This window comes from Rhamphochromis sp. 'chilingali' (genome assembly GCF_963969265.1).
Source record: "Rhamphochromis sp. 'chilingali' genome assembly, chromosome: 9".
NCBI lineage: Eukaryota > Metazoa > Chordata > Actinopteri > Cichliformes > Cichlidae > Rhamphochromis > Rhamphochromis sp. 'chilingali'.
This window is the reverse complement of record NC_137936.1, coordinates 29,833,866-29,857,354: the sequence shown is the minus strand read 5'-3', so window position 1 is coordinate 29,857,354 and position 23,489 is coordinate 29,833,866. Positions and strand designations below refer to the sequence as shown.

Here is a 23,489-nt window from a genome sequence, read left to right as displayed (position 1 = left end):
ATTCTGAGCGCACTTAAAAAAATTGCAGGCGCTTAATTTTTTTTTACGTGCGCTCAGAATAGTGGCACAAAAATAACGCCATAGCTGTCAAGTTAAAACAGTCGGTCGTGGTTTTGTAACGTAAACGCTGGCCCTCTCTCTCCTACGCTCTATCTGCTATTCCCGAACAGAGATATACAAGTCTCTCCGTGACTGCAGCTGCCAGTCAAAGCTGTTATGATGACGTTACGCCCCAATTTAACATCACCGTGGTAGGAATTTGAATCAAACTTATGGGAAAGGAGACCCCTTGGACATAAATCAGCGTGATGAGAATTATTGATAACAAAAGAAAGAATCTTTGGAAAAAATGTATCTGAGGAGAATTAATTTATTTTAGTCTGACCTCAGTCCCATCCGCTAACATGGAGGAGGCGGGGTTTATGACCCATACTGCAGCCAGACACCAGGGGGCGATAGGGACGTTTTGGCTTCATGTTTTGGGCGTCGTCCAAGTTTTCTACAACTAGATCCGCTATCCGTGCTCATTGCGCGCTCCCGACGGAGGGGAAACGGGGGATAACTACTAAAACTCAGAGAGATTATAACAGATCAATAAAAATCAGCTGATAACAGCGTGATTGATCTGCAGCAGAATGAACAGCGCAGGTAAGAATTGAAACACAGGACGGCAGACTTTAGGAACTATCACGAAACCGACCACCAAACGCCTCCGGGCCATTAAACGCGCAAGCTCGGCTTCTGATAGTCCACCTTCGTAAATGTGTTTCGATTACAATCTGCATTCTTAGACTCTTGAAATTTCTTAGTCCAACGTGTGCATTTTTTCTCTATTTGCTTACAGTTGTGCAGGAGAAAAAAGTACTTTTGTGAAAGAAAAATACTTTGACAGGACTGAAACGCTGTTTCTTCTATAAACACATTCAGTGCGAGAAGATTAAGAAGTCAGAATCACGTTAAACCTCAGCATTCACTAAACTGAATATATTTGCTGCTTTAATCTATTTCTGTTTTTTTTTTTTTAAGGAGTTTCAGTTGTTTTCTCTTTCGGACAGTAAACTCCAGATGAAACTCATTAACCCATCTGAACCTTATTTCCTGAAGAATTTAATGCAGATGTTCGCCTTTGTAGTAGCGACAGAAATTAAGTGAAATTGAAAAAAATAAAATAAAAAATCCGAATTAACAGGAACTTTCTGTTTTGTACATAGTGCAATTTGGGCAATAAGCAACAGGATTTTTTGTTTACATTTTTACAATCAAGTTGTTTCGCTAATTTCAGTTTTTTGTGTCTGGTTTTTTTTTTTTTCTTCAACTACTGAGCCCAGTCCTTCCTCGGTAATTGCTTGGGTGTCAGGTTAACATACTCATTCTTTTTTGAGATGCTAGAACAGCTGCAAGAGTAGTACAGAGAAAACTCCACAATCAGATGACCTCCCAGGAGCATGCACTGGGCTCAGGGAGGGGACACTGGAGGACACTGGGTGGGAAAACAGACACTCCGACAAATGACATAGGAAGCCAGAGATAATATATATATACACTGATGGGTGATAAGGGAAGTGGAAACACATAATTACATAGCAGGAACAAATTAGAACAAAACGGGATGCAAAGCTGGACACAGTGCACATGAAATAACAATTAACTAAATGAAAAACACGCAAGCTTGACATTGGCATAGAGATAAGCAAACCCAGGAACACACGACAGGCTGAAGAGACAAGGATGAAACAAATAGAAGAACATGGGAAGAAGTAAGGGAGACAAAAAAGAGACACAACTAAGACGCAGAGCGAGAGAAAGGGAGACACAGAGACAGATGTCAGTGATTTTGAATTTAAAAATGTGGTAGCTTATTGTAAACAAAATGGAAGTGGAGGGAAAATCTTGTGAGGTTCTCTGGTTTGATGGTTTAAAGTCATTAGTTTAATTGTCATGAAAGGTCATGAGTAAAAACGAGAACCTGTGGTGGGGTTTCGGTTGCCTTTTTTTACCTTTTTTTTTGATGAATAATGTTTTTTTCTTAATATGGTCCTAATATTCCTTCATAGGGGTAAAGAGGGCTAATGTTGATGAGACTGTTAATTAAACTGAATACATATTATTCAGTTTTATTTATACAAAACCTAATCACAACAACAGTTAAGGTGCTCGAGGTGCTTTGTATTGGAAGGTAAAGATCCTACAATAATGCAGAGAAAACAAAAAACAACAATAACAACAATCAAACCACCTCCTATGAGCATACGCTTTGGTGATAATGGAAAGGAAAAACCTTTTAACTGGAAGGAACCCCCAGCAAAACCAGGCTCAGGGAGGGGCAGCTATCTGCCGTGACCGATTGGGGTGAGGGGGGGAAGACAGGACAAAGACATGCTATGGAAGAGAGCCAGTGACTAATTATAACTAATGAGTGGGGGGGGGAAATGGTGAGAGAAGAAGAAACACTCAGTGTATCATGGGAATCCCCCAGCAGCCTCGACCTTTTACAGCATAACTAAGGGATGTTTCAGGGTCCCCCGATTCAGCTCCAACTATATGCTTTATCAAAAAGAATCATTTTAAGCCCAATCTTAAAAGTAGAGATAGTGTCTGTCTCTGGAATGCAAACTGGGCGCTGGTTCCACAGGAGAGGGGCCTGAAAGCTGAAGTCTCTGCCTGTCATTCTACTTTTAAATATTCTAGGAACCACAAGTAAACCTGAAGTCTGAGCGCAAGTGGTGTAATGGGGTGATACCGTACTTTAAGGTCTTTCAGATAAGCTAGTCCAGCCTAGAAATAAAATTCAAATTTTATTTAAAATGTTATTTTTGTACAACTTAAAGAAACCCAGTTATAGCAGTGATTTCACTTCCCAGCAGAGAGACAGAGAGAGATCTCACAGTAGAGTACAGTACCACAGTGTGTATTTTCACTGTACTTATACAAAAGATATAACTGACCAATAAACGCTCTGCATGCCTCTAAATTGCAAAGCACATGTGGGTGCAGTTGTGTCCTGGGCACTGTATTCATGGTAAATAGGCTGGTTCCTAGCGCTTTTCTACTCTACCTGAGCACTTTGTAAAACTTTCCTCATTCACCCATTCACACCCGGAGGTGCTTTCTATCTAACATTTACACATGTTCATGCTCCAGTGGATACATCGGACACAAACCTGGGTTTAGTAGCCCAAGGATATTTGGCATGAGCACTGGAGCTCGAATCACTGATCGAATCACCAACCTTCCGATTAGTCTATGACATGCTCTACCTCATGAGCCACCACTATATTCATCAGGTATTCATGAGACTTCGAGGTCCTAACATCCTATCCTAACTGGATAAAAAGGTGCTGGTTGATAAGCCAGGCTTATCAGTTCCTCGGAAATATATATATATATTTTTTTTTAACTTTGAATAGATTTGGAATAGCTGTTTCCCTTTCAGTATTTATCCCAAGCTAACCAGCCACCAACTAGAGAGTGGAATCAGTTTCTTGCCAAGACAAAATGTCAGACCTCCTAAGCTGCCTGGTCAGAGCTTTGGTTTGCATCAAAAAGTAAACATGGAAAGCTGGAGACATGACTAGTTTTAATTTCACCCAGAAGATTGGTTTGAATTTTTTGTTTCTTGTTTTTCATTCCAGCTATGTATCCACCTGTCATGGCACCCCAAGCCAACATGTTTGGCAATGTCCCAGGCTATGAAGGCACTGTGCCAGGAGGAGGTAAGAAAAGCCCAGTTCACATAATTCCTCACATTAATCCTGTTGCTTGTACTTGAAAATTTGTCATTGATGCAGGAGGTTTCCTGCCCCCTCCCATGCCCACGGAGCCAGTAGCCCCACCCCAACCTGCCCCTGAAAATCCTGAATGGAGGTACGACATATTACCTGTGTTTCTGAGCTGCTCACCAACCAGTAGAATTTTCTGGTTTAACACAAAGTTTATGTGATTTGTAGCATCCCCTCTCTTTCTGAGGATGAGGCTCGTAAGGCATTCAAGGAATTTGTGTCGTCTCATTGCTGCTACAGTGACGCTCCGGTCACTCAGGGAGTCATCACCTCCATAGAGCCATTCAACACATTTAGGGTGATTAAATGTTCCCTATTTATAATGCTGTCAGCATCAGTGATGCTGCGGACTGAGTTACCTCCATATCTGCCTTTACTATCTTGATCAGTCTACTAAAGACGTCTGGTTTGAACTGCTTTTATTCAGTTTAAATGTTTTTTCCAAATATTTGACCAAAGGACATAATTGAATGATAATGAACTGTTGAAAAATTAACATGTGTAATGATTTTTTTTTTCTCAGAAACCTGAGGGCTTTAAGTAAGTGTCCAAACCTACTGAAGCAGTAGTTTGCCAACCCCATGGCAGCAAATAATTGTGCAGTTTTGTGGGTTGGACAGTTTATTTCATTACAAATCTTCAGGGCTGTTGCACGTGGTCGAAAACTACACTGTAGATTAGTCTTACAGCAGGATTTGTTATGCAGTAATGCACACCACGCTGTTACTAGTAAGCTAACATCAGTTATTTCTACCTACAGTTTTATGCTAACGACAACCATTCATAATATTTTTTTGTTATAAAATATTTTCGCCCTAACTTGTTTCCCTCTTGTTTTTTTTTTTAATCTACATGTGCATTAATACAACTTCATCCTGATCCAGAAACACACTGAAGGCTCACAAAGTTCGTTGTACGTTGACAGGGGAATCTTATCATCACATCCAGTTTCTCTTGGTAAAGTCAGTTTTCTGTTCCTTAGTACCGTCTAGAGACGTTCACTGAGTCCAGGTCAACTGAGTGGGCCCAGAAACCATATGAAGGTAAAAACACATTTTCATTTTATTCAGTCCAGAACAATTTACAGGCAGTCGAGAAACGGGTAAAAAAAAATCCCTGAACTAAAAAGGAAACATGGGGAAAATCACAGCTAGTGGGGCGACTAAATGATAAATACACAAGATAACGAGGGAAGAGGAAACGAGAGGGAGATACAAAAACAAACTAATCACAGAAAACTGAACAAGGGAAAGAAACTAAATACCACAACTGTTCCACTATGGGGAACAGATACATGAATATAATTCCAAACAATACCAAGATTTACTAAAAAAAACCCCTCAAAGTCACTTTCTAACAGACCCAGGACCATAACAGAAACTACATGGAAAAATGCCACTGCAAAATCTCCAATGTTGAATTGACACTAGAAAGTGTCTATATAGGTCCACTCTTTTGAGTATTAAATGAACATTTTTGACAGTGTGATAGTTTTAACAGTAACCTAGTCAGTTTTAAAGGTTAGCAATGACTAACACTGAGCAGTGCTGATTTTCCAACACTGGAAAATAACTCAAAATGCTAGTAATAGTCCAGTGTTAGGAAATCAGCACTGCTCAACGTCATTGTTAATCTTTAAAACGGACTAGGTTACTGTTAAAAATATAACACTGTCAAAAATGTTTAACACTCAAAAGAGTGGACCCATATAGACACTTTCTAGTGTCAATTCAACACTGGAGAAACACACTTGCTTCTGCTTTCATTACAACGAATTCCTCTTTTGGACATCGTTGCCTAATCCTTACCTAAACATCAGTTTGTTTGTTTTTTACTGTCACTTGCTGTGAGCTCTTGTATAATTAATAGGTGAGCCTGCTGACTTTTACACCCAACCTGCTCCACAACCGTGGGAGGTCCAGGCCACGCCCCCCAATCTCTTCAGTGACCATAAAGTGAAGATCCGGGTGCCATTCACATCCTCTGTCAAGGTGACTGAATAACAGAAGCTATCTATCAAAGTGCTGGTTTTAGCTTTAAGAGGGCTGACACAACTTTCATTATGTAAATCGAATTCCCCCCCCAATCACTGGACATGTATTAAGTACCACAGTAGCTTTGAAAACGTTTTTATGGTCTAAGGAATAGATTTCAGTGGTCCTTACATGAACTTAAGGAATTATCATGCTCCAAAGGTTTCATTGGGTTGCTAGTTGTCCATGGGATTTTTCTAGAGCTTTTTTTTTTTTTTTTTTTTTTTTTAAATGCATTGAGCTGACTCAAGTAATGGTTGGATATATAGGCACAGTAAAGCTGGCAGGGAACCTTGAAAAGATGTAAGCAGCCCTTTGTGAATTAAAGCTGTCAAATCTGAAAATGTTCCATGGGTTTGACAGGGTCTTGAAAGGACCGGAGGTTGTTTCTTGGGTTACCGATAGTGTTCAAGGGTTCTCAATACAGCAGTTCTTCAAGACATTTCAGTAGTGTCATGATTGTATGTGAAAATGACCCAAATGCAGAGTCAAAGGTGAGGATTAATAAACAATCTTTTTTTTTTCCGGCAATGTAGAACCCCAAGGCTAAATCAACAGAACAACGATGTGTGTTAGGGATCATTGTCCTGCTGGAGCGCTCAGCATTTCAATCATGTAGCTGTTGTTTTGAGATGAATTTGAAGAATTTGCTACGTCCACCATCTTTAACAGCTGGTACATTTAGGTTTGAATGCCTCACCTTTACTAATCCAAACATACTTCTTGTCATTGTGGCCACATAGCTCTTTTTCTTTTCTCATTTGACTATAAAAACCTTTTTCTGAGCACATGCAAACTCCTACCACAACTTTATTTGCAGTTTTGATTTAGCTTGATCTCTGATTAGAAGTTAAGCTGTTAACATGGAATGTGTGGGAAGGTTCTAAGGATCTAAGGAGAAGTGTCTGTCAGTGTGACAATAATCTTATTATTAACTTTTTTGTGTGTGTGTGTGTTTTTAGGAATGCAACACCTGCCATGCAACAGGTGTAGAGCAATGCACTGAGTGCAATGGATGTGGAAAAGTAAGAAAATTCTCAACAATGCATAATAATTGCTGACAGGAGAAATCTGGTGGTAATGTTAAAAAAAATGCTTATTTGTGTCTTTGTAGAAAGCTTGCTGGGTGTGTGATGGCACTGGAGTGAAGTTGGATGCGGCCTGCAGTCACTGCAATGGCACAGGCAAAGAAAGGTACTACTTTTTTCAGAACAAAACTATGCATACAACATTACCATAAATAAAAAGGCAATTATTACTTCAGAATATGAGTACATGTTTTTAGAGCAAATCAATCCAATGCAGTAAACTGGAGATTTTTTTAAAAAGGGACCAAAACAGCCAGGTTTTCTGTTTATGCATGCAAACCATTAATAATATATCTAGTTAGCCGTTCATTCATTCGGCATTCAAGTGCAATCATAACCAGACTTCCATTCTTTTTTCTTCTCTTTTTAAAATTTAGGTGATATAAATAACTGTGACTATAGATAAAACAGGGATGCTGAGTTTCTGTTAAGGTTGAGCCATATTTTCCTATCTGCAATAATAAGTGTATAAATTTATACGTGATTAAGAAAGCAAGAATATCAATATCAATGATACTACTTGGCCTAGCGTACTCCACAACAAGATAATTACAGACATTTCTGAGAATGAGAGCAGTGTGTCAGCCTCAAATGATGACTTCATACCTAAAAAGGGAGCTACAAGAGGGCAGACCAACAGCAAAACACCACACTTTTCAAAATATTCAAGAAAAACTGTTCCTGCTAAAAGTGGAAACAAGATGTTTGTTGAGTACAACAAAGCTGTGAAAGCACAAGTGGATGTGACATTAGCACTGGTCCCCCCCACACACACAACCACGAAAACAATTCTTGAAGCAGAGTCTGCTCCTGTGTGCAGAGCAGCTGCATCTTGTCTGCAGTGCAACCAGCAATAAAACCAAAAGAATCAACAACTGACTTTTTGATATCTAGCACTACAGACTTGCCTGATGAATACATGAGCAGAGATAGTCGCACCACAATCATCTGTGTCCTCTATCTGCATCCCGCAATAACTCAATTTTGATTTAAAAAAAAAATATATATTTTTATTTTATTTTAAAAGACGTGAAGGATGGAATCTGTTAAATTATGTTCTGGAGGATGTGAAGATAAGCAGCAATATTAACAGAATAAGCGTACACATACTCAGAAAATAATAAATGAAATACAGAAATATTAGAATTTAAAAAAAATAAATAAATCTGATCTAAGGAAACAAGAATGGTCCAACCCTTCCCTGCCAGGTAAATCCAGGTAAATCTAGAAAAGCACCTCCCAAAGATGATTTTAGATTATTACAAAGCTGATTTCAATTCACATTTAAAAACTCTTATTCGATTCAGGCTTGGCTTTAGGAACAGTTGAGTCTTGAGGAAATGAGTTTTGGAATAAGAATTATTTGGATGATGTATGTTCATGGATGTATGATTCAAGACTGATGTTTGCTAATGACAGCTTATCGATACAAATGACGATGCAGAGGTGACTGACATCCTCTGTGACAATGCCTGCATTGCCGGGCCATATGGACTCTAAATCAACACCACAGAGCATCGGCGGCTGCTTTTCATCTCAATGGTGCCCCAATTAAGCAGTGAATTTAAACGCATTCATTTGATAGTTCAAAAATCAGATCACAGATTACATCCACAGCAGAATGGGCCAAGCGAAGAAGAAGCAGCCTAACATTAGTATGAAGACCGCCTCCAAAACCTGGACCTTGCTGAAATAAAACCTTGATAGGCCCGTTTGTTGAAATGCAATATGGAATTTCCATATGTGGTCACACCTGAAACAAGAACATTGAGACTGCTGCCAGCGAAAACCAACTGTTGGTGATCAAATACAGCAAAGCAGCATACTGGTTATGTGGCCAACCACCTAGAACAACCACCAACTAGGGCCTAAAGAAGATATTGATGTGACCACAAAAAGAAAAACAAAAGGTTAATGTGTCACGTCTATGTTTGTGTTTAGTTGTAGTAAGTGTAATGGCAGAGGGAAAAAGGAGTGTCAAACCTGTAAAGGAAAACGCCAACTGCTGACCTACATCGAGCTCAAAGTGGAGTGGTGAGTACAAGTACTGAGCTGTTCCAACACTGGATTGCTGAATTATGTTTCTTAATTAACCTCGAAGAAACATCTTCAAGGTTTCTTGAAGATGTTGTGATTTGGTACATATATATGAATATAGTTATTGTGTGTATTTAGGAAAAACAATGTGGAAGACCACGTGGTGGAGCATAACTCTGGTTTAAAGACTGATAAGCTGTGCTCAGTGAATGGGAAGGAGCTGTTCAAGAACAGCCAGAACTTGGTATGCACACACACCCACACACACACACACACACACTCGTCTGTGTGTATTTATATCCTTGTGGAGACATCTCATTGACATAATGCTTTCCCTAGCCGCTTACCCTAACCATCAAAAATGATTGCCTAACCCTGACCCTTCCCCTAAACCTAACCTAATTGTAACCCTGACACTAAAACCACATTTTGAGTCTCAAAAATGCCTTCAAACGAGGGCTGTATACAGGGAGTGCATAATTATTAGGCAAGTTGTATTTTTGAGGAATAATTTTATTATTGAACAACAACCATGTTCTCAATGAACCCAAAAAACTCATTAATATCAAAGCTGAATGTTTTTGGAAGTAGTTTTTAGTTTGTTTTTAGTTTTAGCTATTTTAGGGGGATATCTGTGTGTGCAGTTGACTATTACTGTGCATAATTATTAGGCAACTCAACAAAAAACAAATATATACCCATTTCAATTATTTATTTTTACCAGTGAAACCAATATAACATCTCCACATTCACAAATATACATAGGGTGTTGATGTCATTAGACCACACCCCTTCTCATTACAGAGATGCACATCACCTAATATGCTTAATTGGTAGTAGGCTTTCAAGCCTATACAGCTTGGAGTAAGACAACATGCATGGAGAGGATGATGTGGACAAAATACTCATTTGCCTAATAATTCTGCACTCCCTGTAGTGTAGTATAGTAAACTACCAGTTTTTGGTCCCCATGAAAACCACAGACACACACACACACAGCTAATGTAGCTTCACACTTTTCAGTTCAGTTATTTCATACCAAAATATACACAATAAACTACATCACAGTAATTTCTACACAACAGTTTAGAATGCTGTATTCCAAATTTCGCATTTTAAAGATGAACTAATCTTCATAAGTAAAACATAATGCCACAGCAGGGGCTCACTTCAGCCAGATGTAGTTTAGGTAAACATAAACGTAAGAAGTAAAAGACATTGCTGGGGTTAGCTGTGTGTATATTGCATGTTAATTTCTCTCTTTTATCTCTCAGGTTTACCCGCTGTTTGGGTTTCCAAACCCAGGAGTCTCTCAGGCCTCTGACCGTCTGATCAAAGAACATCAAACGAAGTATGGCCAAACCTCCAGGATTCTGCAGCAGGTAGGCCGACACACAGCTCAAGAGAAAAACAAAAGGTCTATTCTAGTGTGCCTGTGTTGCTCTGCAATTTTGCCACCAAAATGCTTGTTGGTGGGGAGTTTCTCTCTTTATGTTGATTCATACACTCCCAGTCAGTTGCAACAAAACATGAACTACACAATTCTGGAAGTAACCAGAAATGTGTAGAAGAAACAAAAGCACCAAATGGGCCAATCACAGTGTCATGAGTGTGATGAGACACATACATTTACAATTCCAGGAAAGGTTGTGGTGTAATTTACAATGTGGGGTTTTAGAGGGGTTTGTTCTTATGACACAAGAAACGTTTTCAAAGACCTTCAGAGTGCAATGTTTAATTAAAATGAAATATTCCAAAGTTAAAACAATACTATGTAAAGTATCAGCGAGATTTTGTGAAATTAGTCCACATGTCATAAGGAGATATACAGTTTGATGGCCACATGTAGTGTTCTGTGGTGCGTCGTGACTGAAGGTGTCTTGAAATGAATGAATACATTTTTGAGAACACACTAATAAGAAAAAAACCCTTGACCTTGCAAAAGACAACTAGTCGCTATTTCTGAACAGTATATAGTTATCCACTAGGGGTGCAACGATATTCGTATCGATATTGAACCGTTCGATACAGTGCTTTCGGTTCGGTACGCATATGTATCGAACAATACAACATTTGTAATTTATTTTATCAACTTTCCTTCTGACGATGCTGTCTGTGTTGATATTGTGAATCTGCGTTCGACTACTCCACCTAGGCTGCACTGTCGAGCGCAGATCCACTGAGCACTCAACACAGACAGCATAGTCAGAAGGAAGAGCGCAGGGCAAGCTAGCAAGACAGAAGTTAAGCTCTCCTTGCAACATGGACCTCCCCCACCCTCATTCAGATCTGGCGTTTGGAATTATTTTGGTTTTCATGTGACGTATGACCCTGAAGGTAAGCGAGTCATGGACTAAAGTAAAACAGTATGTTGGATGTGCCATGCAATGCTCAATTACATGGGTGGGAGCTAGTGTGTTAGCGCAGTTAGCTCGTTAACGTGTTGGCCGTCTAGCCCCATGCACGAGGCGATCGGCGGTAGCTCGTTAACGGAGATTTGCCGTGTTGTGGCGTTAAGGTCATTTCAACGAGATTAACCTGAAAGCACTAGTGGGAACACAACGAATATGACTGCACATTTACGCCGACATCATCCTAGTGCAAAGACAAAAACAACAAGCATGCTACTAACTTTAGCCGAGTCATTTAGACAGCTGTTAGCACATGATTCTCCTTATGCTGCTGAGAATATAGCCCAGAAGAAGCGGATAGTATAGCTTTTATTTTGGAAAGAGACATTTCTCTGTAATAAACTCTCTTTTCCAAAGATGAGTGATTCCTCAATCAGATACAGGGCTCGCAAAATCGCTAGCCCGACGTCCTGGGGCTAGCGATTTTTTTCAGACGGGCTACCAAAATCTATCTCTGCCCTGCCCGTCGGGCTATTGTAGGAAGGAAAAATATATGTCAATGCTTTTGCATTCTTTCAGAAATGTAGCTGGGTAATTATGTCATTGGCATCGGTGAGCCACTGTCAATATGTGACATATTGAAATCGCGTTTAAATTTGCGCTTGTTTTTTTGCTTTCACTTTGCAATCGTGCGAACTGTGTATAGAGAGCGACAGCACTGATCTGTGAGTGATGATAATTTGTGCACCAATTCCTCTGACATCGTCTTATCAATCGTTAGCTTACTATGCAAACATGACAAGTGAAATCTCCCGCAGCTTAAACATGTGAGAGGTTGATCGCGCAGAGAATCGCTGAGCTTATGTGAGTCCGTGTGTAAAAGCAGCAGGATATATATTTTAGTTCTGCTGAGCCAAATAAGACAGGTCAGGGTGAAGAAGTGACAGCCAAAGAAAAGCTTACCACAAAACGGAGAAGTTATGACAAATGAGACTATAAGGCAAAAAGAAAGTGCAGCTTTATGGTTTCATGGACAAAAGAATTTCTGTGGCTGCAATATGACGAGCTAAATAACCAGGGCTGCACATAAGTGGTCCGCAGGTGCGCATTCGCTGTCAAAATAAAAAACACGCACAAGGGTTAGGGTTAAATTTAAAAACTGTACTTCTGAGTTAAAATATATATTTATAATTTTAATAAATGACAAATTAAAAAGGCATGAACATTTTTTTTGTATCGAAAAAATATCGAACCGTGACACCAAAGTATCGAACCGAACCGTGAATTTTGTGTATCGTTGCATCCCTAATATCCACCTACCCAAAGGAATTGTTTGTCTGTTAGCAGTGTAGTGTTAACAATTTTCAAGATATCATTTTCAAATTGATGGTGATGATGTTGTGATGGTAGATGCCAAGGACAGCTCGAGCTGATTTAATTTTGGTGAAAATCAGGTCGAGGGTCACATAAAATATGTAAATCAGCAAAAACATATATAACCCACCCAAGTTTTTATGGATCATCTTCAAACTTCACAATAATATAAAAGGCTTTGGGGGGGGGGGGCACGAGTATCTTGGTTGACTAAACATTTGGCCTTGACCTTTATTGTTAGCACCCAATGTCAAAGTTGATCTTGAAAAACGATTTCAAAAAACCATATCAAGTAATACATCAGGGGATGGAAACAACATAAAAAAAAAAAAAGGAGTACAATTCACAAAGAACATAAATTCAAGGATTTTGTTCTATTTAAGCTAGACTATCTACTGGGGATGGACCGATCCAATATTACATATCGGTAATAAAAAAATGTAATCAATCCATTAAATATCACGAAAGCGCCTCAAAGAAAAACTTGCGCCATGGCGTAACTCAACTCATAACCGTAGCACGTCGGAGCAGTATGCGTCATGTGATAGAGCGGCTGTGGCGTGCGAGACCTCTCGGTGGTCTGGTTGAGCACTTGGCGTCTCGCTACCAAACCGGCATTTCATCTCCAAGAAAGTTATCCCAGAGAGAAGAAGTGTGTAAGTTAATGTCTGAATGTTTGTAAAGCATTCCCACGTTAAGCATAACAACCGATATATGGAGCGACTGCCTCTTCTCTCTCTCTCCCTCTCCTGTTGCTACTTCAATCATGAAACTGATCGGCTGATCGGCTTTTCTGTCGCAAGTCCCGTCTCCCTTGTTTGTTTTTGGCCCACTTTGCACCAGAAAAAGGAAACCAGCGGCTAAACAACAGCAGCACGTTTGAGCTTATAGCTGTTGTTAGAATGTTGTACTGTTTATAAGGTTGGGGAAACCTGCAGTCAGCTGAGCCTGAAGAAGTCACTTGGATGAGTGACGAAACGTTTCTCCCACAAAACGCTACGTCCAGATGAACAGAATCAACTTATGGAGATTAATATTACTTTCTAGACCAGGATCCTTTTCTACGTAGCTGACGGCTGGTAACTGTGCAGGGGCGGGTCTAGCAAAGTTTAGCCAGGGGGCAGGTAGGGCATTAACAGGGAAAAGGGGGCACAAAGACATGCTTTTCCATCTTATTCTCATTTAAAATACCAGAATAGGGAGGATGGTGTAGGTTTAAGTTTATTAGATTGATCAGTATTGCTGAACTAGTGATGTGCGGATCGATCCTGAAATATCGATTCCTCCGATACATAATCATTTATGTTCTAGAATCAATTCTCACATTAAAATATCGATATTTTAGTAATTTAGGGTAAATTTGTAGTTTATCATTAACAGGAACACAGTGGAAAGAAACTATAACATTCAGATCTTGTCTACATTCAAAGGAACTACTTCCTCTTTCATAGTCATGTGCGAAATACGGCTGTATAAATGTCTCGCAGCCCCTTGGCGTGCGCACTCACAACAATGGCTGAGCGTAATTGTGCGGACATATTTTACCTCCACAAACAGCTGAGACATGGTTTGTGATACATGTGGCAAAAAAGTGCTCCAAGAGTGAGGTATTGTGGCCATACTTGAGACCTCAGAATTAGGGAGACATTCAAAATACATTTTACAGTGTTTATTCATCGGATAAAATGCATTAAATGTCACCTTTATTATTGGCCGGCCCGGAAACAGCAAGGGTGTCCAAATTCAGAAGCTGCTTCCACCTGAGGACCCGGCCTTCGTGGTCTAAAGAAAGCCGGGTAGTACGTCATGAGCTCCCTCGGTGAAGTGAAACTCTGCCGTCTGCTCCTTGCTATCTAAAATATAACAGGGCGCTGGCGTAAACTCTCGACCGTCTCACACTTTGTTTAATTAGTTTTCTGTTTAACGTTTATTCAGCTGTGTAAAAACCCTCCCGAGGGATTAATTAAGTTAAATTTAATTTAATCTAATCTAATAACTTTAATCTCAGCCAAACTGATTTGCTCATGAACAAATAAAACACTGAAAAAGCCAAACAATAACATTTTTAAGTTATCAAAGTGACTTATATATCATGTTTAACCCGAGTAATGAAAGACCGCAGGGGTTTGAAGACGATGTGTCGGTCGGTTCAGATATTTGAAGTTTACACAGCTACATTCTCACCTGAAAATATGTTAAAAGTTTTTTTGCGACCCAGAAAGAGAAATAAGAGTGTTACGACCCCCTCTGCTAGGCGTCAGGGAGGGAGTAACATACACGAGCCCCCCAACACAAAACTGAGTAAAGCAAAAGGTTTTAATTACAAACTTTAAACAGAAAACCGACAGGGCTGTGCAACAGACCACTGGGCAGACAATTATTACATAAAGAAAGAACAGTCACGAGTAAAAGTTAAAGGGTAACTAAGGCAGGCTGGCCGCACACAAAATAAAAGCTAGGGTTTTAACTAAGGCAAGCCAGCTTCACAAAATCCTACTCACAGCCCGCTAGCAGCTCAAAACTCTAATCAGGCTAAGTTTAAAGCATGCACCAAGGTTCGACAAAGTTCAACGAGGGAGGCACGAAGGGCAAACTGCATGTTCAGTCCTAAGCAGCAGCCACTGAGTGAAGGACCTCCAGCCTTTTGTAGCCACAGGTGGGTACGATCAGCCACTGATTGCCTCTTGGAGCATCATGGGATCCCGGGGCAGCCAATCGTCCGTGTGGTCTGGCACACTTCATTCTGCATAAGAGAGGGTTGGCACGGGTCTCCCAGTAACCAATCACACACAAGTCCTGGAACACATTGATTTACCTAGAGGAAGGCGGGGCCACCTGAGGCCGGAGGCCGTAACAAGAGTAATATTAAAACTAAGTCGCTGCCGCCATTGTTGGAAACTGGAATTGGCTGGGCCGCGCTATAAATTCTGCGATATGGTTTTTCAATTTTGTTGTCCGGGTGGAAAATCGGGAGAAATTCGGGAGAATGGTGGCTCCGGGAGATTTTCAGGAGGGGCACTGAAATTCGGGATTCTCCTGGAAAAGTCAGGAGGGTTGGCATGTATGGTTGTGGCAACATCACTAACCTTGTCAAACACCTCAGAGTAAATCATATCACAGAATAGCGTATGTTGAGGCGAACTGAAGAGGAGGAGAGGGACAGGTGACGTCTCTCACGGAGTCCTTTAGTGCTGCAGGCAGGCAAGGTGTTCAAATAGCGCACAACTTCAGTTTTTTTATTTCTATATGATGAACTCTGCATTACTAAGTGATAAGAACAAGAAATCTGATGTCCTGTAATCATTATGACGCTATAATTTGAGATACAATAAATAAAATACGTTTTTGTACAAAGTATCGGTATCGGATCAGTATCGTCGATACCACCCTGACGATTACTTGGTATCGGATCGGAAAGGAAATCAGTGGTATCGCACATCACTATGCTGAACTATGAAATATTTTGGGTGCAGTGTATTTTTTGCATACAGGTATAACAGAATAGCTTTAGTTTTTTTTTGTTTAAACTTGAGTATGAACTTATACAAAATGCAGCAAAATATTTAAAAAACAGTTTTATTGATTAAAAAATACACTATATTGGATTCATATCAGCAGATATCCAAATTTATGATATCGGTATCGGATATAAAAAAGTGGTATAGTGCCATTTTTACTATCTGCTGATGTTTTTGTGGTACAGCTTGTGATATTTGCTCAATTAAACATGAAAGTTAAATGGAAATAATCACAAAAATGAAGAAAATCATAATCATTTAATGTTAAAAAGGATTCAGTTTTATTTTAGCATTGTTGTGAAAGATAACTATATACTATTTAGAAATTTTCACTTTCTGTCTTTTGAAATGGGAAGTTTTTTTTATTAGTTTGCTTTCATATATAGGACTTTGTAGTAGTCTTGCACTTTTTTCAAATTTTAAATATTTAGATATTTATTTTTACATATTTGAACATATTTTAAAAACATATTTTAAAATATTAGGCTTTTATCTTTAATAGTCTTTGAGATAGTCATGTTCAATCATTGCCACAAATTTCAGCTTGTGACAAATGAGTCACAGCAATCATTATTAATATTTAATAATGATCTACCATTTAATGTTTATGCGAATCAGAGACGGTCAAGACGTACGACAGAATGAGGCTGATGTGTTTCCTTTCCTCCAGCTTTTAGTCTATGCTAAGCTAAGCTAATGCTTTCCTACTCAAGCTGACACGCACCTCTATCTCTCTCTTTCAGAGGCAGACGGTCGAGCTGATCCCCATCACCAGGGTGAACTACGAGTGGAAAGACAACACCCACGCCTACTATGTGTACGGCAACGAACACAAAGTCAATGCTGACGACTATCCAGCAACCTGCTGCTGCGTCATCCTGTAGACTGTTCTCTTCTTTTAACATCAGCGCATGAAATGTTTATTAAAATAATTGTTTTCATTTGATTTATGAAAGCCAAAACAGCATCCCACATCATACCAAAGTAAACATGGTGGTGGGAGTGAATTAAATTAAGGATTTGAAGTAGCTTAGTCAAAGTCCAGACTGAAATTCATTTCAGATGCTTTGGCATAGTCTTAAATATGCCAAAATCACGAGTTAGAATCTCAGTGGTCAGGGGTCACGCTTTCTGAAAATCTTTGTCTACAGTCGCCAGTATTTTAGCATGCCATGTCCCCCTCTGGACTTTTTTATTCTTTTCTTTTTCATGTTCATTGAAGCATATCATACAGTGTCTGTTGCATTTGCTAAACATCCTACATATGTAAAAGAAACGAGGATCAATATAAAGGTTAATTATTGCTTAGCTCTAAGTCTCTATGAAAAGCTTCTATATTTGCTTTTTTATTCACATGTTTTTCTGACAGTCTGTCTTGTATTTAAATGCATTCTGGGAGAAGGAAGGAAGGAAGGAAGGAAGGAAGGAAGGAAGGAAGGAAGGAAGGAAGGAAGGAAGGAAGGAAGGAAGGAAGGAAGGAAGGAAGGAAGGAAGGAAGGAAGGAAGGAAGGAAGGAAGGAAGGAAGGAAGGAAGGAAGGAAGGAAGGAAGGAAGGAAGGAAGGAAGGAAGGAAGGAAGGAAGGAAGGAAGGAAGGAAGGAAGGAAGGAAGGAAGGAAGGAAGGAAGGAAGGAAGGAAGGAAGGAAGGAAGGAAGGAAGGAAGGAAGGAAGGAAGGAAGGAAGGAAGGAAGGAAGGAAGGAAGGAAGGAAGGAAGGAAGGAAGGAAGGAAGGAAGGAAGGAAGGAAGGAAAAGGGCTCAGTTCATATGGCCTGAAGCGAGTTGGTGACTGAATGACATATTAGTAGCTCGACTCCGTTTTCTGCTCACCTCACTTTAGCAGACCAATATGGGGTCCGCATTACAGCTACGCCAATCCGTCTGTCAATCTGCCACAGTGTCTTATTCATCTACTGTGAAAAAGACAATGAGATACTTGAACTCCTCCACTTAAGGCAGCAACCCTGAGTTCACCATGCACTCCTTCCTTCTATAAAAAATATCTGATGTGAATTTTGGGGGGGTTGTAGGCGCACCTTATCAGCATTTGAAAATTGTAAAATATGAAAGATTTCAAACATTACAGTTTTATAATCAACTGTAATCAGTTAATTAAATGATTGAATGTGTCCATAAGTATTTTCCAGGTGCACATCTGACAATAGGAGTCACAGTAAGACCCCTCACATCTTTAGCTTACATAATTGCAACCATAGACTGTATATAAAAGCTCATGCTAAATAGCTTTTTAAACTCTTCCAGTTGCTAAATGTAGTCCAGATGTAAAGACATGTATAAGAAAATGCCCGTTAGCTGCCTTTCTCTGTCAGCTCAGTAGACTTTTATGATGGAGTTAAGTTTAAGTTGCTAATCTCTGGTCTTACTGAGTACAGCATGATGTTGCATTGGTAATTATAGACACCACTACTGTCAGAAAGGAGGATAAAACACGATATACCTCAAGCCAGTGTGTGATGTGTCTCCTTTCTCACATCAGGTATTAAAACACCAAGACAGCAGCAGTCATAATCATCAACTTAAGGCTTTGAGTCTTCACATTGGAACTTCACTAATCAATGCAGAACATTGACTATATCCATCTATTATATATCGTATGTCTGCAAAAACTAAAGAAATACACAAAACCACACAACCCTTTAGACTGCCTTTCTTCAAGACTGCAAAAATCCTGTAGGAGGCAGTGTCCGACTCAGAGGGTCTGCTCTCTGCTGGCTGTTACTTATCTATGATATTCAGGATGAAATTATTTCTGTTTAAAATAGTCTACTGTTAATGTTTAATCAGTCATAAAAATATTTTTATGTGCATTTATTTTTTTATGTGCATTTACTTAAATATGTATTCTGTTAACCATTTGAAGATTTTAGTTTTGTTTTTAGTTAAACAGGTTACACAGTTCTTATTTTGATAATATAACCAACAACTTTTCTGTTTTATAATTTTGTTTCTTCTGAATGTAACCCCTAATGCCAGATTGTTCTAGAAAAATATGCATTTAAAATATGGACATAACCATTTAGTAAGTGGAATGCTCTTTTATCTGCATAGCCTGCCTTACCTTCATACAGGTACATTTTTGCTCATAACCTGGTGGGCCTGATCATGTTATTACATGTTATGATGTGTTATTACTGTGGTTTATTAATGATATGTTAATCCTTAAACTGAAAAATAAACTCTGAGACTCATCTGCTTCTTTCCCATATTTCCACCAAGCTGGGGATGCATAAAAATGATGATAAACAGAAAGAAGTGAAGATTTTGTAATATGTGATCCTTTTGTCCCTCTGTGGGGGGTTACTCCCACTAGGTTTATATCTGGGACTCTCCACCATTTGACCTTAGAACTGAAGAAGCTTCTCGGATGAGAGGTGAAACGTCTTCAAGTAACTTAAAGAAGTCCAGACGCTTTTCTTTGCAAGCTCCTTTGACTATTAGGCAAGTTGTATTTTTGAGGAATAATTTTATTATTGAACAACAACCATGTTCTCAATGAACCCAAAAAACTCATTAATATCAAAGCTGAATGTTTCTGGAAGTAGTTTTTAGTTTGTTTTTAGTTTTAGCTATTTTAGGGGGATATCTGTGTGTGCAGGTGACTATTACTGTGCATAATTATTAGGCAACTTAACAAAAAACAAATATATACCCATTTCAATTATTTATTTTTACCAGTGAAACCAATATAACATCTCCACATTCACAAATATACATTTCTGACATTCAAAAACAAATCAGCGACCAATATAGCCACCTTTCTTTGCAAGGACACTCAAAAGCCTGCCATCCATGGATTCTGTCAGTGTTTTGATCTGTTCACCATCAACATTGCGTGCAGCAGCAACCACAGCCTCCCAGACACTGTTCAGAGAGGTGTACTGTTTTCCCTCCTTGTAAATCTCACATTTGATGATGGACCACAGGTTCTCAATGGGGTTCAGATCAGGTGAACAAGGAGGCCATGTCATTAGTTTTTCTTCTTTTATACCCTTTCTTGCCAGCCACGCTGTGGAGTACTTGGACGCGTGTGATGGAGCATTGTCCTGCATGAAAATCATGTTTTTCTTGAAGGATGCAGACTTCTTCCTGTACCACTGCTTGAAGAAGGTGTCTTCCAGAAACTGGCAGTAGGACTGGGAGTTGAGCTTGACTCCATCCTCAACCCGAAAAGGCCCCACAAGCTCATCTTTGATGATACCAGCCCAAACCAGTACTCCACCTCCACCTTGCTGGCGTCTGAGTCGGACTGGAGCTCTCTGCCCTTTACCAATCCAGCCACGGGCCCATCCATCTGGCCCATCAAGACTCACTCTCATTTCATCAGTCCATAAAACCTTAGAAAAATCAGTCTTGAGATATTTCTTGGCCCAGTCTTGACGTTTCAGCTTGTGTGTCTTGTTCAGTGGTGGTCGTCTTTCAGCCTTTCTTACCTTGGCCATGTCTCTGAGTATTGCACACCTTGTGCTTTTGGGCACTCCAGTGATGTTGCAGCTCTGAAATATGGCCAAACTGGTGGCAAGTGGCATCTTGGCAGCTGCACGCTTGACTTTTCTCAGTTCATGGGCAGTTATTTTGCGCCTTGGTTTTTCCACACGCTTCTTGCGACCCTGTTGACTATTTTGACTGAAACGCTTGATTGTTCGATGATCACGCTTCAGAAGCTTTGCAATTTTGAGACTGCTGTCAAGTCCTTCTTTTGACCCATTTTGCCAAAGGAAAGGAAGTTGCCTAATAATTATGCACACCTGATATAGGGTGTTGATGTCATTAGACCACACCCCTTCTCATTACAGAGATGCACATCACCTAATATGCTTAATTGGTAGTAGGCTTTCGAGCCTATACAGCTTGGAGTAAGACAACATGCATGAAGAGGATGATGTGGACAAAATACTCATTTGCCTAATAATTCTGCACTCCCTGTAGTTTTTGGCCTTCTGTACTGCTAATTGTCACCAATGAATTGTATTTTAGATAACAGTATAAGCTAAAAATGTTAGAAAAAAACCCCGAAATTTTTGTTTACATTTTTTGATGTGATATTTTTGTGTGAATTTTGCAAGAGAAGTCAGATATACGAACCACATAAATGTCAGTTATGCTTCTTTTGATGTGAAATGAAAGTGAATTGTCTTCTGTCATGTTTTTTTGACACCGTGGCAGCCCCTTTTTCACACATCTGCAAATACTTGTTGCACAAGAGCGTCAAAGAGATTGTGAAACAGTCCTCAAAATTATCATCAAGCTACCTTTAAACTAACTACATATACATATTTAGTTGAGTTAACTTAACGATTTAATGCATTAGTTTTTGAGATTTTTTCATAAGTGGCAAAAGTACCGCATCCGAATAAAAGTTATTTCTTAATGGACATCCCATTAATAACAACAGAGATTTATCAAATCTAATTTAGGCAGAAATCTTGAAATTCAAAAGCGCAGAGTTTCCCAAAGTGTGGGGCCCGCCCCCTAGGGTGGGCGCAGAGCCATTGCAGGCGTTGACAGGGCTCCCACACAAACGCAAAGCAGGAGATGAAGCATCGCCAAATATGTTTCCAAACCAACTTCCTTCCAAGCCAAAGACTAGAAAATAGTGAAGCATATCTTCCCTTTGGCTTCAGCTGCACGAGTGCCAAGGTAGGTCTCCCCTGCAGAATTGGTTTTCCCTGCGTCGGGAGCACGCGCTGGGCTGTCCAAATCACAGACAAACTGTATCCCTAATTTTTAAATTAGGGATACAAAAAAGTTTGGGAACCACTGAAAAGCGTTTCATAATTTCATAATTATGAGGTTTTTATAATTATTTAAGTGCACCTGCGAATACACTGTTTTCAGTCACTATGTTTGAGTGATTTTCTTATCTGTATTTAACCAGGGCAAAAAATATCCATTGAGATTAGAAAATGTCTTTTGTAAGAATGTTGTGGCCAAGATGAGAGATCTGACGCCCTCTAGTTGATAAAGATGAAAATTACATGCTGTGAGTCTAAATTGCTAACAGTAAAAACTGCAAAGTACCCAGAAATCTCACAGGCCTCTGAGCATTTGTTAAAAGAACATCAAACCTCCAGGATTCTGCAGCAGGTAGACCAACACACAGCCCAAGAGAAAACTAAAAAGGCATCTTCTGATATCCTTGTCTCATCAAAATATAAATCTAGTTGAAAAGTAATACATTAAAGCTGAAATACAATTATCTTTAGTTTTACTGGTAGAGAAAATGTGCTTCATAAAGCTTAATTTAGACTTCTGTGTTGAGGCCATCTAGAGCCTAATGCATAGCCTATTCAAGAAACCAGCATCGTCGCCAGTGTTTGTACCTTTGTGCCTGTGTTGTTCTGCAATTTTACCCTCAAAACACTAGCTGGCAGTAGAGTTTCGCTCTAAGGAAACTGTTTAGTTACAGATGCTCACTTAAAATATATATGAAAGTTTGAAAATATAAAAAATGTAAACTGTATGAAAAAATAAAGTTTAGAAATTAAACTTCTTGTTCATGTGTTTGTTTATTTTTTATCTGTGTATTTGTTCATTTCTATCAGTGTTATTTCATTTATTACATTGTATGTATAGTATGACAGTGTCTAAGCTGACAGACAGGAAAAACAAGAATTGGGGAGAAAGCAGGACCAATAAAAGGACAGAGCACTGTGAGATAGCATAACATAAGCAGCATGGAAAGTGATAGGAAGACAGCATCTGCAGACTGTTCAAGTTTCTTTTAAGTGTTCTTTATTTTCTGGTGTTGCCTTTCAACAGTTGTTTCACAGAACATAAGAACCTGGCAGTCACAGGAACACACAATGGTAAGTATAACCAAACTACATAAACAAATGAAAGATTCAAATCAATTAATGATGAAGTGACATTCAGTTTTAAGAAAATTTGCTCAGATGAAATGAATATAACCGATGCCACCACAAACAGACCTGGGATAGTATGTAGAGCCAAGGTTACATGTGCTGTGTTTACATTAAAGCATTATGATAGACTATAAGATAACAGAACACAAAATAACAATATATGCAAGTGACAAATGGTAAATGAATTCAGTCCTAGCCACTTTGCCACAGGCACAAATAGAAAAGGATAATGTGTTGCCAATTGCTGCACCTGTAACAAAAAAAAAGGGGGGGGGGGGGGGGGGGGGTGCATACAACACCTGGAACAAAAAATATGAAAATGCACAGATATATAAATCAAAAGTCAACTTGGTATGAGTGTGTGCACATGTGTGTGTGAGAGAGTGTCTGTGTCTGTGTATGTGTCTTTGTCTTAAACAAAACATGTA

The 23,489-nt window shown here is 39.3% G+C and overlaps 1 protein-coding gene across 1 annotated transcript; it reads left to right on the top strand.

Moving 5' to 3' along the window:
* The first annotated feature begins 500 nt into the window (after nt 1–500).
* LOC308402147 (protein SSUH2 homolog) lies at nt 501–17,660 on the top strand. Its single transcript, XM_080890783.1, has 12 exons — nt 501–648; nt 3,633–3,713; nt 3,789–3,864; nt 3,948–4,077; nt 4,762–4,822; nt 5,649–5,770; nt 6,775–6,837; nt 6,927–7,006; nt 8,842–8,934; nt 9,076–9,181; nt 10,212–10,319; nt 16,924–17,660. The coding sequence occupies exons 1-12, from the start codon at nt 636–638 to the stop codon at nt 17,062–17,064; spliced, it is 1,074 nt and encodes a 357-aa protein (XP_080746909.1). The 5' UTR covers nt 501–635; the 3' UTR covers nt 17,065–17,660.
* The last annotated feature ends 5,829 nt before the right edge of the window (nt 17,661–23,489 follow it).